The sequence below is a fragment of the Temnothorax longispinosus genome, chromosome 10, assembly GCF_030848805.1.
Source record: "Temnothorax longispinosus isolate EJ_2023e chromosome 10, Tlon_JGU_v1, whole genome shotgun sequence".
NCBI lineage: Eukaryota > Metazoa > Arthropoda > Insecta > Hymenoptera > Formicidae > Temnothorax > Temnothorax longispinosus.
This window is the reverse complement of record NC_092367.1, coordinates 3,622,799-3,641,693: the sequence shown is the minus strand read 5'-3', so window position 1 is coordinate 3,641,693 and position 18,895 is coordinate 3,622,799. Positions and strand designations below refer to the sequence as shown.

The window sequence follows — 18,895 nt, the reverse complement described above, 5'->3', positions numbered from 1 at the left end:
ATACACGTTAATTAAAGAACATTTGAATGCAATTATGAGTTTAATGAACGTGGGAGCACAAAAAGCTCGGTGAATATAAAATATAATTGAATAACGATATGGCGGAGAAGGAGATATTTCTCTTTCGGCAAAATTACGATATATAAAATTGATTTCGGATGAAGGAAACCGTCAGTTTGAAGAAGAGATGATTAAAGAACTGAATACGCTCTTACAGCAGCATTTATAGTCTGAACTTATATTTAAGATTAAGTCTGGTCTTCTTAAGTTTGGTCTTCATTACTTTTAAAGCTCGATTCAATGAAATGACCGTATAGCATCTTGAGATCGCACTTAAGACGTTCTTAAATATAAGATCGGATTATGAGTATCTCAGGCTCCTTTTTTACCATTGTTCTTAAACCTCATCTAAAAAGAAAAAACATATTGTGTTCGATATTGCCTTAGATCGTGGATTCTTAATTGGAATTTGAATTTTCACGATAGATAGAATCACAGGGCAATTCTCGAATAACTATAGAACTTTATGTTTCCTTATATTTTGGATAGGGACAGTTCAGGTAAATTTTCATTTATAAAAGATGCTGGTATGTGTTTTACGAGTGTATTACATTTTATATATTATTGTTTTTTATTGTATTTTACGAGTCATTAATTAGAAAAACGAATAGCTTTATTTAATTCGTGTTAATATATCATGAAAAATATACGCGTCGGCTTGTAGATTAATGCTAGCGCGATAAATTAACGAGGGACGAGACAACTGTTATATACCTGGGACCTCATCCCGTTTACGGGAGTGGCAGTGGGATTGTCCGGCGGGTAGCCGATCACGTGCGTAGAACATTTGTCGCAGGTACGCCGTCGTCGGGACGACGCGCGGCAGCGTAAAGCGCGGCAGAGCTCGCGTGCCATTTCCGAGCAGAGCGACTCTTGTTGATTCGGTTGCTGCTGATGTTGCTGCTGGCATTGTTGTTGCTGCTGTTGTTGCACAGTCTGAGAAATTCCCTGAAGAGAGCCGGAGGTAGGCGTCGGAGGGACCGGAGGCCTTTGCTACATCAGCAACCCACAACGGCGAATTATTCGCGTGATTAAGGTATATCATGATGCAGAAAAATGTTCTAAAATTAGCGAGAAGTAAATAAGTAACATTATTCCTTGTAGAATACTTTTCAAACTGTAAACTATTAAAGGGATACAAAAGCGAAGATAAATAATGATATATTAATTGTTAATGTGGACTTTATTTTGACAAAATTACGTAACTTAAAGGTAACTTTTATCAAAATATCAAATTTCAACATTTGTAAAAAAGATGATCAAAAAATGAATTCTAGATTTTTACTTTCCGCTAATATCGGAGCATCTTTATATAACGTACAATAGCGAATCATCAACGATACCTTGCGATACACGCATATTATTTAAATATAATGCTTAGATAAAGATTGCGAGTTTGTATTGAAGCAGACGAATTCGTAAGAAGTTCTCACGATGGTAAAACGGACCTTTTTTCGCAACTGTGCTTGGGATGCTTGCGAAGTCGAGCGGCATGCTTCAATGGACGATGAGCTCATGCTGATACGACGAAATCCATGATGTAGCGATGAAACAAAGTTCAGGGAACGTCATGCAATGCTTACGCGTACAGTCACATGCACATCTCTTAAAGTTAATAGTTTTAACGATTAACAAACATAAAGCGACGAAAGGCTTGAGAATTAAACGCGGCGGTGGTCGCCTTTATCGGGAATCTGAATGTCGACGAATAGAGTCGTGCAACGTGAACGTGCTGATTTGTTGAAATAAATTTCAGCACTGGTTTCTAGGATCGATGCACTCACCCGTTCTGCCGGTGCGTTCCTCCTGGAATTGTAGCAGAATTCGAAAATCGCTATAAGCACGGCGAATGCCAAGCCGCACAGTAAGACCACGAAAACTCCTCCTACACAGAAACGAGGCACATCGATTCTCGATCAGACGCATAAGGTATCGATAGATAATTTTAAGAGAGAAATAAATATTTCTATGCGTATAAATTAAATAAACAAATTTAAAAAGAATATATAAATTACACGTACCTACACATAATTCGAATAATTTATTATAGAATTCTACTGAAAAGTACATATTTAAATTTACATCAGAGATATTTGTTTTAAGATTTTCTGTCAATCAAGCAGCGCCCTGCCCCTTAGAAAATTTAATTAACAGTCTTTTTCATAAGAATAATGAACCAACAAAAATAAGGAAATGTTTGCGACTGTAAGAGGGATTTCCGTGTGTTATATGACATTACGGAGGAAACTCGTGATGCGTATAATTCAGAGTTTACGCGCTATTCTCTGAGAGCCTTTCTCACCTATGTTGTCGACGCCTAGAGCGTTGGCTTTGTTCTCCTTTCCCTTTTCTGTCCTCATGCAAGTATCCCCGGGACTCTTCCACCATTTGTCATACAGAATCTGTATTTCGCCTTTCTCTTGCAATTCCAGAATTGCTAGAGATATCTTGTCCCGCCAGGGCGAGCCTGCGAAATTTGTTCAGGAATCAGCGCTATTAAGTAGATGTAGCAAGCAATATTTACGCGATTTATTTTTATTTTAAATTAAAATTATACTTTTTATTCGCGCGATATAGTATCAAGTAAAAATACAGCAATTTTATTCTTATTTTAAAAAAATTATAAATTATATATGATTAAATGTACAAAAACCTGGAAGTTGAAATGGATGTTTATTTAAAAATATCGAATTAAAAACAATTTTGGATTTATCAATTGTACACTGTTCACTTTTAACAAAATATTGAAATTGTTTTTTTTTTAAGTATTAGTGCTGCTCGATAAACTATAAAACTATTACAAATTGGATTGTGAAAACTAATGAAATTTGGAAGTAAAAGCAAATATTGATCAGCGTAACAGCTCACCCATGGGCGTAGCGATTCCATATCCCTTGTTGTCCAACAGACCACCAATTTGCGTGAGATTGCAGTCCCTCTGGACAATGTAATCGATCATGGTCGACTCCATCAGAAAGGCGTAATCGCCTTGAAGAACTCGCTGGATACCCTCTTCATATGTTGAAACGAATACCGACGGCTTCTTGTTCTCCATGAATCTCCACATCTTTTTGTACGTCTCGATCATTGAATCCTTGAAACGGAATTTGAGAAGCGCAGAAAATCAAATTTTATTAGCGTCATAATGCAACATTATGATAACCGCCGTTTACGGCGATAGCTTGCATTATAAATTTCGCATATTGATACATATTATTTCATAATTAATTGCCAGCGGAAAAGTTTCTACAAACTAGCGCGAAAGACGCGACCTGATTAAAATTCCATTCCCGCGTGAGCGGAAGCGATTATCATAATAATTGCAAAATAATTATTTTCGTATATCGATTGCGCGGTTGTATCGCGCGCGATCATTACACGGTTATTTACAGGCCATAAATTGGATACAAACTCATGTAATCGTAGAATCATTAATGTAATACAGGGTTGAATTTACATATGAACTAAGCGAGCTACAGCTTTCGCACCATTAAAGAGTATACTTTTTAAATATTTTTATTATAGGATAGTGCGAAAGAAAAATATCTTATTTATATCATATAGCTTTGCGACAGATTTACATTTACAGGTTGTACAGGGTAACATTATAGAGATATTAGTACTAATAGTATAACATTAATTAGTGGTAAATAGATATTAGTAACTATATTACTCTACCATCTATTCCGAATAGATAATAAAAATATTAGTCACCCTGAAAAAAGTCATCGTGCTTCCGCTATCGAGAGTTCCGTACGCGATGTCCGTCTGACTGGCGAGATCTTCGGCGTGCTCTATCGGCGTGATCATTCTTTCCACCGTAAGAAAAGCCGCTAGATTCGCGGTATACGACGAGATGATGATCAGGGTGAAGAACCACCATATGCCACCCACAATACGCGTGCTCGTAGCCTGATAAAGAGATCACTTCATCGAAATTCGGTTTAACAATTAGCTTCATTTACCGCTGTTAGCTTCGTATTAATTTTACTGCAAGCGATGATACATGTATTGTAAAATTGATTAGTAAAAAATTTTATTGTCGATATTGACTACCGTCTTGCAATCTAATAGCACAACTGCAATCTCTCGTAATAGCGCCTTTAAATTTGTTAATTCCTCGTTACGCTGAAAATACTTCGATACTCCTTTTTACGTTCTTACTGTATCTTTCAGGCGTTCCAGGAATTAACGCGTTTCATTTTCGTTGAATAGGAGATTCTCAGTATTTGAAAACTAATTCAAAAGCTGAAGTCTGCAAATGAAAGCTAAAGATTTCTCAAATAGGAACGTTCGCGCTCCTTGTCGAGAAAATTGCGAAGCGTTATCGCGAAGATATTTGATAATAAAGTATTTCAAACAGATAATCACTTTAAATTATTAATTTGATTTAGAGGCATGGCAATGGGCGTTATTAAAATAGAAATTTAATTTAATAGTTATTATAGTTTTAGGTCATTTGCATTGTTTCGATTATTAATATGAAATGATATATGAACTATGTAACTATAGTTCATGATGCTCTAATGGACGCTTGAAACGAGAATCCGTTATTACGAGAGTTATTCATGAATTATTATGTCTATTATATTATATATAGATGAAAGCGGTATTAATGAGCTTGTTTACGAAGCAAATTAAGATGATTTACATAATAATATCTTTATAATATACATGCTGCACATATAAGAAAATCAGTTTCGCGCTACGCGTTTATACACAATGTTTGATAGATACAGCGGAAATTCATCGCAAACCTTGGGATTTAGATCGCTGCCCTGTTGCATGAGGGTTCCAATGGTGAACCAGAAGCTGTTCGATAAGGAGAACTGGTTCTCGACGATTTCCGGCCCGGGGTGACACGGATGAGGATTATTCCATTCGTAGGGGCTAAATCGCGACACGACAAACATCGTCACCGACACCAAAACGTACGCTGCCAGAACGTACAGCCAGATTTCGATCGCTAATGGGTTCATGAAAGAAAAAAGCTGCGCCTGGTGTTTGGTTGGTACCTGCAAGGAATTTGAGCCTTCAACACCTCGTCGTTTGCAATGCGATACTCAAAATATTCTATTTTTCTAAGATATTAGAAAAGTTTATTCTTTTACGCATTCACGCACAGGACATGCATTATTTCGTTTTCACATATCAAGAATTTACTTAATATTTGAATTGAATTACTTACACTAATATATTTAAATTGAAACTTAAATAGCCGTATTAATAACTAATTAAATTTATCGCTGGAAATTGTTATGCTCAATTTGTTCTACTATTTACTCGGTATTTTATTTTAATGATCAAATGCACCTCTCATTATTATATGCATAAAAAGGAGAGAATGGGAATATCTGTGTATGAATATTAAGCTTAATTAATTCTGCATCGGAACGATATGCATAATAATGAAGGTATTTCTCATGGATATTTTAACAATTCTTAATTAGCCACGAGTTATCTTAATTTACATTAAACGTAATATCGTGAAATCGATTACTCTACTTAATATAATATCCGGAATTTACTTTATAATTTTCACATTGAGATTATCATCCAATTTTCGTTGCTTTTATAGTATTATACTTGTATATTTAATCGTTCTGGATATTTTATGGAGCATATTTTTTACCACTTAATTATTACTATCAATGCAAGAAAAATTTTTCGATACTCACAATGCACTGGATAGTGGTATGATATTTATTTATCAAGTCAAATTTATCAAATTTATATATGTCATGAATATTGCGAATTTGGACAATGGTAAATGCGTGAAAATATATATGTAATACATTTACGGAATACAATAGATCGAAAATAGATAAAATCGATTATTGGACCATTGGGCTGTCAGTACATCTGTGTTAGTTGGCGATATCGATCTCGGCGATTTTTTTTTTTACGGCGGTAGTTACTAAATGCTTGGCGTCGAATTCTTCGTTTTTCACCTTTGCACGAGTGGAATTGGCTAATGTAAAATTTAACTTGCTCTTGATAGCAGATGTTGATTCCGAGAAAATGAAAGAACAGCGTAGCAAAAGGTACTAATTGTAATAACTATCATTGTTAGTGGCAACGACGAAAAGAAATAACAAGATCATCGTAAAAGTATTGTAATATCCGTATACATGAAGAATTCATAATGTTAGCAATTAATAAACTGATTTAGAATATTTCGTACTCGATAATTGGAATAGTGATAGATCGTATAGCGAGTGTGTGGAATTCGATGGATAAGTGGAGGAATGATTAAAGGATATAGCTTTGGGAATAGGAACAGCTACCGGCTGCTGCAACATTAATTGCAATTAAATGATCGCCTTACATTAATTAGAAAGCGCTCTCGTGCAGCGGTCAACGGCGATTGGTGTAATCAGCGAAAAGAGGCCGCGCGCCTCCTCGCTCTTGCATTTACCGGAGGAAAATCCCGCTCGAACGGAAACGAGTATTCAGCCCGCATTGAAAGGCAAGCTATCATCGTCAGCGCGGCGAGAGAGCCTTTCGTCGTTTTAATTAATTTAGAGATCCACTTATCCAGAGGATTTTTTACGCCTTTTGATAAAAATGTAATTGTATAGCGAAACTATTCCGCGGGCTAAGTAATTCGTTCGATCCGCTCTCGATTATAATTATATTTGCAAGCAATTAATTTATCATCCCGTTGTCGTGTATCATGATCGATTGTATCTGATATTAATATCGGTTTCTTAACAAAGTATTTGAGCAAAGATTTTTAAGGATTCTGTCAAGTGTAATACGTAGTCTATAATTAATCCTGCGGCGAATCGCGATGAAAGATTACCACGTCACTGCCGCTTGACTGCATAACGGTGATTTGCTTAATTATCTTCATTATGCTGTTGGCTTGTGCCATCGGGAACTAAGGCGAACAATTTCATTTCGAAATTCGAGAGCATTGGCATTGTGGATATATCCTCAAAATACATAATGCATTTGGCATTGTAATTACTGCTTTCATTATAATTATTCGTGATAATATGTAAAACTGAAAGGGTTTCCTTTTCGGAATCCTAGGGAGAATTTGAGAGGCTATATTTTGCCAATTTCCCAAGAAATATTTTTTTATGATGTAAGTTATGTAAAAAGGAGTTAATATATCTAGATAAAATGACTCAAAGACGTCATAAATTAAGATATAAGACGACTTGAAAACATCATGATGACATCTCTTTGACAGTTCCACAAGATATCTTAATTAGCCATGTTACACATGTATTCTAAAATTAATAAATATCAACATTGTCAGTAATATAAATATCTATACATAACTCAAATAATGTCTTATAAAAGATAATTTCCAGATGTTTTTTTTTTTTTTTCCAAAACATTTTTAAGATGTCTACTAGTAATGTCTTAAAAACGACACTTTTGAAAAGAGTTTTAGACATGCTTGTTATCTGGGAAAGTCAATTTTTTTACATAGCTTATTATCTTAAAGAATATCTGTTGGTAAATTGATGAAGAATGGTGCATACACTTTTAGAAACCTCCGTGAGGAAAAAAGTCAAAGTAACATTAATTATAGTCTATCGAGTTATTAATTATCGCAAAGGAAGGATGATTAACTTTATTGATTTTTTACGGAGAAGTTATGTTACCTCTATTATTTATCGATTGACAAATTGCTGATTCTTTGACTTTATTATTGATATAGCAGTCTGATTAGAGATAGTAAGATTATGTATATATAGCAATACTACTATACACATAGATGCATATCTGTATAAATGTATTACAGGAGAATTGTACTTTCATCCTTTAGTAAATCAAGAGCACAGGCGAACAAAACGAGAGAATAAAAAGAAATTAACAGTGACGAGGATCGGAAATGGTCGTTCTGTAAATTTCATCAGTCCAAACGTCCGACTGGGTTTTCCGCGGGAAATCGAGAAATTAGAGATGAACGAAGGGAAGCGACCCAGATATACAGCCGATCTCGTCGACCGCGCCGCGTCGTCGCGAAAATTTTATTACAAAAGCTCGAGAAATTAACTTCTCCATCGGTATCGTTACGTCGCCCGCTCGCGCAATGCCATTATTAACTTCGGAGTAAGCGAATCCCACCGCTGCTCGTTACGGTATAAAGTGCAGCTGGCCGAGAGAGAGAAGTTAACTCCAGCATCTCGAATTATTTAGCGGGAGTCGAAACTTGGAAGGGGGGGAGGGAGGAGATACTAGTACTGCTGCTTGAATCGATCGAATAGAATTCGCGAGTCGGGAGAAATTCCCGACAGCGAGACACTGCTGCGAGAATAATTAAAGCTTCCCGGAGTGATAAGGTAGAATCGAGCGAAGAGAGAGTATAGGGGCAGAGATATAGGAAAAGAGAAGCGGAGAGAGATGACGGAGAAAGGGGAAAAGCAAAAAAAAAAGGCTGAAAGAAACGACTCTTCGAATAAATATCGAATTAATCGGCTCGTTAATTCGTTGCGTCAACCGATACATTCCGATTATTAAACCGTTTACGTGCCGTCACTTGCGAGCGGCTCTAATTAGTCTCTGCTTCCCCCTTCCGCGACCTCGCGACACGTGCTGTACCGTGTTATAAGCGAGATCGTACATGTGCACGTTAGTATACGTGAGTGCATCGTCAAGCGACACGATATTACTATCGCAGCACGATCTTGTAACCGAGTTGGGTTAATAAAGGCTGAATTTGCCAAAGATTGTAAATAATTGGTTGGCATTGTATGTATCACCTGTCGCGTTTTTAAAACGAATTATAGTTAGCAATAATAACATAATATGTAGACTGTATTTCACATTATTTCAGGCAACGATTTTATTTCCAATGAGTTTTATTGTAATTCATACCCTTATTATTGTTGTTATTGCAGGAAAGGATGGAAAAATTATAATTATTTTAAGAATTATCTGTACATATTGTGTAATTGTATAAACAAATGTAAGCGATACGTATCTGGTTTTCATTTAGAATGATGGATATTCGATAGGATTGTGTCTGACAATTACGGTCAGTTACTACTGCGAGATGCGTATAATTGGTAAACTCTCTTACTCCACATATTTTACTAAAACAGCCAATTAATAGTTGAGTGTATATACCACCTGCATGTAACCCCTTATAATATGTGGTATTTGCACCCAACTATTAATTGGATGTTTTAGTAAAATATGGAGGCATTATACAAACGTGACCATTGCCAATGGTCCACGGTTCACGGGCAAGTAGATAAGAACTAGTTATGGTCGGCCAGCGCGCCAAAATCAGACCGAATTACAGCCGTATGCGGATAGCGGCCCTTACTTCCCATTACTGACGGCAATTTACTTAGACAAAATTATATCTCGCGCGGTTAAAATCACCTCGCGTTTTTATTCCGCTTTTTTTTTCACCGTCGGACACGCGGCTGAAGAGAAAGGCAAACAGGGAAACAAGAAATGTAAAAATATCGATAGAGATATTATTCACGATACGGAAACTTTTCAACGATATCGCGCGTTGATTCTTGGGTGTGGGCACGTTCGCTGGCTGCCAAATAAAAATGGTCTAACAACAACAGATGGAGTATACGACGGCAAAAAAAAGCAAATAAGAATAACAGATGCGCGGCGCGGAAAAATACACGAGGGACGAGGGAGGGGAAAGACCAACAAAGCTGGAATCCGCCTCGGCAACAATGCACCGGGACGTGGACCAACGTGGACGAAATAAAAATATGAGCTATCAGGCTAACGCCATTTCGCGCGTGAACCGGGAGATTAAGCGGCAGGCTTATACAGGGTAACTTTAAATGCCCCGCGTCCGAGCTGGACGCGGATGCAATTGCTACCCTGTAACGCGTAAATAAATTTTCGCGTTTAACTCGCGGCCTCGCCGGGCTCTTGCTTACCTTGAAAAGAATCGAGATGCCCAGATTCATGAACGGCTTCGTGAAGTCGATGACGCTCTCGCGCGCGTAGTTGATTGTCATCGAGCCGACAGCGAGATCAGCTTTCTGCGAAATGAGAGAATAAGATAATGAAGGAAATACGTCGATTAAGAATCGAATACGAAAGACACAAACACGTTAATTCTAATTTATTTTTATCCCGTTCCAGGTACGGGCGAAGAAGACGCAGATTCTGCAGCGCTGCGAAGCGAAGCTACTCTCGACTTCGTCCACTTGGTCGCCCGTGCTCGGCAGGTGTTCGAGATTATTTAGACACGCGCGGCAAATGGAATAGCTGACTTGGCAATAGCCGACGAGCGAAACGCCGCCTTCCCGGATTCAATGAGGCCACCCGAAGAAAAGAGCTCAACGCGCGTACATTTGCCCGCGATATCTAACTGCTTCTTCAGCGTCTGCGAGAGAGCACTCGCTGGGCGGCACCGTGCATGGAGCGGCGGCACACACAGTCCGTCGAGATTTATTTCCGGCTTGCGCTGCACACCGGGAAGCGCGGGATATCTGGCTGGAAATGCGCGTTCCCCGATAGGGAAATCCCCCCGGTCTTTTCTTCACGTGCGCACCCGCCTATACTCTGTCTCCACGTACGGCGACGTTACAAATTTTCTGTAAGCTGTGCAAACGCGCACGGAGAATTCTATTGCGCGAAACGTGTGCGAAACACAATTTACCAATTTTTGCCAATTCTTCATATTCGCGAATGATACATTTTACATACGCGGAATGATACGTAATATCTGATGTTTTACGTTCTCACATATTTATTCCAGAAAGTCAAAAAACTATCACATCAATCGCAATAGACTTCAATCGAGAAACTTCTCCTTGTTTTTCGTACATTCTAATTAAAAATAGACACAAATATTTGAGCATATTCCTTTTAGGCAGCGTACAATATTCTCTGAATATTCATCTCGTATTTTAATAATTTTAATTTATAATATTTGATGAATCCCGACGGTAAATAATTTCATATTTAATTATGAATGTAAAGTGAGCTTTGTTGATTCCAATAATGTAAAATAATAATTTGCAATTTCGCTTTCACCCAAAAACTCGACACATTTTACTCGATAAATATATATTACCCCGTATTACGGTCGTCTATAGTTAAACCGTTGGGGAATGCTCGGCGATACATCTCACGTACAACGCCGGACAGCCGAAATGGTCGACATCGACGTCGCGTAAAACGATGCCCGGTTCATCCCCGTGAAAGATATTTCGGACTGGCGGCGTCACTAATTCGCGCGTGATTTACGCCACCGCCCCGTGCGCGACCCATGGATGACGGTCGCAATAATTTGTTGTTGCGTGTTCTCGCGCGATGACAGCCATGGCGCCATTGCGGACCCGCGCGATGCATCGTTGCCGTCAATCGTTTATGAATGTACGAGCGAATGCAGGGTACGCGGCGCGATGTGTCGAACGCGTCGAGGGAAACGTGAATGCGAGGAGCCAGTTGAAGCTGCAAGCGGAGATAATGTACCGGAAAAGGGGCGATATCAATTTTACATGGAGATTATGGAGACACGAGAGTGTGTGTCCGATATATTTTTACCCGCGATATATTATATGTATATATGTATGTACATTGTTTATTTAATATTGAAGATCACTTTTGTCGATTAATAATTTTCATGACGGTGGTGATACATCGCGAACGAGCTTCGTTTTTCATTTCATTCATTCATTTTTGAGCCGCGTTACCTTTTCCCGTGCGGCCCGACAAACGATATCCCATTTATCAACTGCGCTCAGATAAAAATGAAATATCGATGTGTCATTCTTTTCAAGAAAATCCACGCGAGGGAAATTAATATCTCGTGTAACGGTATTTTGCATATTTTCGCAATCAATGAATACTCCAAAACTTGTTGCGTTAAATTGCAAATTAGTACTATGCGTAGAAAAATTTATCGTAAAATAATATATCTTTTTGAAATGCTTTTCCAATAATATTCTCGAAACACGAATATCTGGAAAAAAAGAGCGTAACATGAGAGAACTTTTTTTGTATTATATTGATGTACGCTAATTGAAACATCGCTAATTAAACGTGGGTTTCCGATTAATTATCGATTTGACATTCTTGATTGCGGATGTTCTCGGAAGAGGGTGATCTGCTTAACTATATGCGTAAGTCGCTAAAATACGATGCCGCTTCTCTAGGCATATTACGTGCGCTTTTTCATCGTCATTTTTCCATCCTCGGTTTCACCATCGCGCTCTCGGGCTCGCGACGACTGCGGCGAGAGGCGAGGCGAGTATTATTAATGATCATCTGACGAAATTAATACTGCCGTCCGGATAACATAGTGCCGGTCGCTTTGTAACGTCCACCGGTCTGCGGGCCCCGACGAAAATGAGAAATTTCGCGGACTCTCATATCGCGATTCCTCATAATTCCAAGAATTCCAGCTCATACGCGCGCGCTTATACCTTCGTCACCGTATCGCTGATCGCGTTATGTTTAATACATTCCAGAATCTCTCGTGATATTAGGCCATTCGTAACTGTAATTTTCCTGAAATTAAAACGTGATTATTCCACCTGCGCTATCGACGCGGCTCGCGGTCCTTGAACCAGCATCTCCTTTAATCTTTGGTTATTTCGTACATAGAATATTATTTCGTTAAATTAAACCGAGGTCATTTTCGACTCACTGCGTATCTTGTTACCCGTTTGATAAAGCTGCGAGCTTCTCTCGTCGCTTTACATTATATATAAAAGTGTATGTGTGGAATTAATTATTTCTATACAGGTGCATTTAGTTTCTGTTATGTACGCACACACGCAGGGATTTGTACATTATTCATTGTGATAAAAGTGCGCCCCTTGTGTTCCGCAGCAACCGGACACTGAATTCAATCCCGAACTTCGGGGATTTATGGCGAAAGTAGTTCTCCGGAATGTAGATATCGCTGCCGGGATACTCGCCTCATTACATCCTACTTAGAGTTCTCCCCTCAAAAACGCGAGTGCGCTTTAAAGAAATGTACCGCGGAAAAAATGCGCGTGCCACGAAAAACGAGAAAAGCAATTTCCTTAGTTCTTTCCCTTTAAAGAAAAATTCGAAAATCTGTAAAATATAAAGATCGATATGCCTATTTTCGAGGGAGAATTGTCAATTGTCACTATCTCGTTTAGAGGGAGAGTTCTAGTATTGACAAAAATCTCTCAAGATAACAAATATACGAAAGCAACATCTAAATTCTACATTTCTTTACTGGTGCAATTAATACATTTAGACTATCGTGATCACCGTAATGCGGGTGTACGTATACGATGATACACACTACACGTGCGTTTAACTCCGGCTTCGACGCCAAAGGTTTTACCTGCGTAACCTCGAGCTCTCTTTTACACGATGTGCTATCTTTGCATTGCTGGTGCCTGTTGGCACGAGGTGTGTGCGATTGACATTGTTATCACGGCGTCGCGCACAACGTTGCCGTTGCATCTGCTACAAACGTCAGCGGGATATTGAAATTCGGTAGAACGGAATTGCGCGCGTATGCGGCACTTAATCAATCGCCTGGCGCGCGCCGATGTACCTACTCTGAAATGTAGACGCAGCGACGGGCGACGACGCAGCAATACGTACGCGGGCTAGTTTCACGCTTTCCTCTGGTAGGAATGCGAGGTGTCGCCCGTATATATGAGCTTCCCCCGTCTCGCATCTGTTCGTGATTTGAATTGCAAAAGGGAAGCGACGCATCAAGCCGCGCGTCTAAGCCTATACGCGTTCAGCGCAAAGTGCACGGTGGCGATTTGCGCTCGCGCCTATCGCCAGCAAAATGGCACGGTCTCATCCCCATCTATCGCGGCACATCCCGCCGTTCGTAAGTAATCCCACGTGTGCAACCATCAATTTGCATGATTAACGCACGCGTGGGATGTTACCGATACAAATGGCAGGTTATTTGACCCGATTCGAAATCGGTGCGGCAATTCGCATATGATAAAAGGAGAGCCGTAAGTAAATTTTGTGCGGTATGTTCTCTGTGGATTTCTCGGGGATAATGCCTATACGCGCGACGCTACGCATATCTCCTGCGGGATTACATCTCTTCACAAACGCCGATACACCTGCTCTCCCTATCTCTGTTGAAATTTGCTTAACTACCCTTTGTTGCATCTATTACCGCTTATCAAACTGTCTCACTGCGCTGGGAGTCAGCAACCTCTCCAGCACAGTATAGACCGCGCACACACACAGTTTCCGTACATATAAATTATATCGCTGTGTATGTACGCGTTAGCTGACGGCGCCCTTTCATCCCGAAAGTTTCCCGATGCCGTGGTCGGAAGAATTTTTCGTGCACGCTTGTTAACAATAAATTATAAAATTCCTATAAGAGGAGATGCAAATTGAAGGATTTAAAATGGTCAAATTCTAAAAAAATTGAATATTATTTATGACAATTGTTATAGTTCGCACGAGCAGACAGTTGAACTCCCTTAGTCCCAACAAGGGTATATATACGTCTCCTACGCGTTAATTCGAGCCCGCTGCACCGTTGCGCACGGACCGCACACACTCACCTTGTCCATCAGCTGGCGAACTATCCCGTTCCACTCGCCGGTCTCGTAATCGTAAACGCCATACTTGCCATCCGGCACGAGCTCGATCCTGTAAGTGAAGCCCACCATGCGCGCTATCTCCTTCAGCAGGTCGATGCAGAAGCCCTCGTAGCGCGTGTTCCCGCTGAAATTCCCCCCGCTCTTCAGCATTACATACGGCTGCTCCTACGGGGATCATAAAAAGGAGCGCTACCGTCTTTTGCTTTCGTCTCTCCCTTCGCTGGATCTCGCCCTGCGATTCTTTTCTCCCTATCTCTTTTCCTATCCTTCGTTCGTCTCCGGTCGCCAGTTCTCCCGCCCATTTTGTTATCCCGCATTCTTTTCATGGGACACCACTACCGCGTCGTATCTATCGATATGGTCGACAACAAGGTTCCGTGAAAACGATAAGGCGCTCGCATGTTCGTCATGGGAATTTTATACGGGCGGAATGTAAATCTTTTTTCCTTCTTGGCAAGGGTCGCGCGTGGAGACCAAGTTTTGCAGTTTCGGTCTGAGTTCAAGAGGCTTAGGGAAATTTTAGGGAGTCGTTTTACTCTTCCGTCGAAAGATACGCCCTGCAGATTTAATTAAAGAACAATATGTGGACACATTTCGTTATTATATTAGTATATTAGATTTGTGTTAGTTTACCCGTTTAGTTTAGTGATATGATTGGTAAGCCGAATAGATAAAAAAATATTTATATTTTTGTTATAAGGATATTTGTAACCTTATGCATACAAAGATATGTGTATAAAGATCTATCAAATTTCGAACGACGTGATGCAGCGAGACGCGTAACGTCATCTAAAAATTATCCGTGTTTTTCGCCGACGCGACACCGAAATAACATCTATAAATTTCGCATAAAAGTGACATCGCCGTGTTTACCGAAGATTTCCGAGATACCATATGTGGACCGTGCGATAGCGGATAGTGGATCTATCCGTAACGGCGTGGACAGGTTTAATTGGTATTTACGACGACATACCGGGCCTGGCAAATGCACTTGCCCTGACGCGCGCGCGTCCGATGGCTCTCTCGATGCTGATTACCAGCTAAATGGATTACTCTTCGATAGACTATTACACCGAACACTCCCACGAGATGCATTCTGAAAGCGTAACTGCGTGTCGTAGGCCTCGGAGACTCAGGTGCAAGAGGCCCGATTAACGTGCGTGATGTTACATCAGCTAGACGATATAGCTTGCCAAATAAATCACACGAGTAATGTTGCCTTATATCGTCATTTTACTAGTAAAAAATTAGAAATAGCTTCAAATAAATATTTATATAATTTTCTGATGCATGTTAAACGCATTGATAATCGAAACAAAGAAAATTTGAAATAAGTTGATTTCTTTCAAATTAACAATTTATATCTTTTGATTGATGGATTTTTAATTGTATTTCATTAATTTTTCACAACAATTATCACTAAGTAATTTTCCTGTTCTTCGCACATGATAACAAATCTCATCCAGCATCGTCACATAACAAATGAAAAACGTAGGAAACTTCTCATCAAATTCAGAATGTGTATCTCGCGTGCAGAAACGGTGGATTATATAAACATTTGATAAAACGTTGATACGAATAATCGATCATGTTGGAGTAACGCCGGGCGAATACAGGACAGCGAGAACGAGAAAAATTATCCGAAGAATTCCGATAATTGCGCACGTATGGGAGAGGCGAACGTACAACGAGCGAGAGCTTTCGTTCTACCGGGCAAATATTATTCTCACGATGAATAAGTGAAAATATAGACAAAAAGATGCTATACCTCTCTCTACCCACAGGTGCGAGCGTTATCGCGCGGTCGTCGTATATTCAGGTGTGGCGAGCCGGAGGTCTAGGTGCGCGCGCGCGGGGCTCTAGATTTAAATTTAAATTCAAATCGGCTTCTTGAAATGCAATAAAGTAGCTTCACTTCATGAAGCTTTTCGCCATTTTAGATGAAAATGGGGCCGGTGACTGCGCCGCGGCGGAAACGCGAGAGATTTAATTAGAAGGTACGCCGAGCGCGGATTTGGTATTTACGAGCTGCATATGAGAATTTCGACCGGATTAACAGCATACTGCCTATACACAGAATTTAGAACGCATTAATTAAGCTGCGTTAAAAAGCGGCGTTTTAGAAAAAAAGAAAGAGACGGGAAAAAGAGAGCGCGTTAATTGTTGAACACATTTTATATCATTTTATAACATTTTATAACATTTTAAATTATTAATATTTTTATCCTCGACATCCTCGTTTATTTAATATTGTTATCTTTGTGACACGGGATTCAAACGAGAGAGGCGAGAACGCACACATATTTCATTCGTATGCTGTTTGAGGTTTTACATCCGTTTGTAAAAAATTGTTATGCATACGTACGTATACATATGCATGGAAAGAACTGGAAAATTCAAACGTAAGATTTAATCCACATAAGTTGCACGAATGCGCGCACGAAAACAAAAATGAAAAATTAGCATACATACGTAGTTGTAGGAGTAAAAGTCTTAGCGAGAGAAATTATTTCTTGCGGGATGGATTCGTGCGGCAAATATTTATCGTAATTCGACTTTATCGTATTCGACGTAAAAAATACGAAAATATCGCGTGAAACGGAGAAGTGACTTGACTTATCGTACGCGTGGATTAAAAGAAGACGGATTTAACAGTCGGCGCGTTCATGAATAATTACTTAATATGGCACACCTCCGTGAGCGCAGACTGCTAAAGTCCGTACACGCAATCTAGAAGACAGAAAATGAGATATAAAATTAATTTAAGCCAACTTAATGGAAGCTATAAGGCCACTTTTAACTCTCTTTTGAATAATGCATGAATCTCTTGAATAAAGCGAAAAAGTACGTGAAGCCGTAAAAGCGTGAAAGATTTAAGGAGAAGAGAGAGGCCCGGCAAATTTCAACGCACCCGCGGATATAAAGCGATACGCATTCACGCAAGTATCGACGAGATGCGTAATTATTAAAGACTCACAGCCCCGAAGAAAAAAGTTTTCATATTTATTAAAAATAATTAATCAATATAAATAAAAAATTTATGAATCATTTTCAAGACGTTGCTTCAGGAAGTATAAAAAGAAGTTACAAGTCCATGTGCTGTGCAAAACATTCATTGTATTTTGATAAATGCACGATATTTCATTGTGATATTACGGAATTTATATATAAAATACTGTTAGCTTTTTATACGAGAAATACATTTTATTTTCGTTTATATTTGCGGTAATATTATATTGCGTTTATATAATTGATATAATTGATATTCATCGTTAATAAAGTCGTTATTAATAAGCTACATTTCACGTTCGTCAAGCATTCTATCTGCTGCTATTTTTAATTAAGGAAAAATCCGTTAAAAGCATTGGCTGTATGTTGATCTTTGTATCTGCATTGAGATACCGTGCAATTTTTAATTTAATAATTATAAATTACGTATACATCATATTTGATGACTCGTTTGGCGTCAATCGTATTGGTACACGAGGTTTTCCTCGTCTAAATAAATTGATTTGCTTTATAGGAAGAATTTTCTATTCACATTCAAATTATTTATACGCGTCAAATATAAATAAGGAATGCTATCCCATTATTTGAAAATATGCATTAAATGATTTGTTTCACCGAATCCACCATTTTTGTCTTTCACATTATCGAGAACTCATTGAAAAGAACTCATTAAAAATTAATAATAAATAACACTGGAGGGTAAAATTATTATTTCCCATTTTCTAACAAAGATGAGAATTCTTTGTGAAGTATGTCGGTGATTATACGTATAGGATCGTAAAAAGAATCGGCGTAACCGAAATCTACGTAAATTGACGACGCTGTGATGTGGTGTTCACGCTAAGGAGCGTAATCAATAAACAACTTGACGCGATCATTCATTGATTTACGATCTTATTTCATGTCGATTGGTATTTGCGAGTTGCCATCGCCGCGCGCATTACGACATTTATGTCGTATTGTGATTTATCTTTATAAGAGCAGCTCCTTATTCTACGAGTAAGGGTAATCAATCATAATGAGTTACTAGGAGAACAAATTCAACTGGTCAAACATAACAGAAATATTACGACTAGATACATAAATCAAATCGTAATTGTATCCAAAATATTGAATTGAAACAAAATACAGATGGGACTACAGACGGGATAATATTATTACTTACGCTTATGTTTTTACAAGCTAAAGAATTTTACAAACAACGAACTAATACTGTTTATATTTCTACCATTAAATGCTATTACTGCGATTGTGTACTGAGCCGTTAATTAACGGAGTTTTAATTTATTATCGAGGCAACATTC

General features: G+C 38.8%; 1 protein-coding gene across 6 annotated transcripts in view; it reads right to left on the bottom strand.

Annotated features, from left to right (window-relative positions):
- LOC139820212 (glutamate receptor ionotropic, kainate 2) overlaps positions 1-18,895 on the bottom strand; it is a 407,847-nt gene that overhangs the window by 3,110 nt on the left and 385,842 nt on the right. For 4 of the 6 annotated variants that reach the window (XM_071790339.1, XM_071790343.1, XM_071790340.1 and 1 more), the window contains 8 exons: positions 14,544-14,747; positions 9,939-10,043; positions 4,818-5,075; positions 3,775-3,972; positions 2,929-3,154; positions 2,363-2,527; positions 1,845-1,945; positions 775-1,053 (listed from right to left, as the gene is read on the bottom strand). In XM_071790339.1, coding sequence (XP_071646440.1) covers positions 775-1,053; positions 1,845-1,945; positions 2,363-2,527; positions 2,929-3,154; positions 3,775-3,972; positions 4,818-5,075; positions 9,939-10,043; positions 14,544-14,747 — 1,536 coding nt within the window. Of the gene's footprint in view, positions 1-774; positions 1,054-1,508; positions 1,579-1,844; positions 1,946-2,362; positions 2,528-2,928; positions 3,155-3,774; positions 3,973-4,817; positions 5,076-9,938; positions 10,044-14,543; positions 14,748-18,895 lie in introns of those variants that run through there. The other 2 variants (XM_071790344.1, XM_071790345.1) reach the window with 2 other exon arrangements.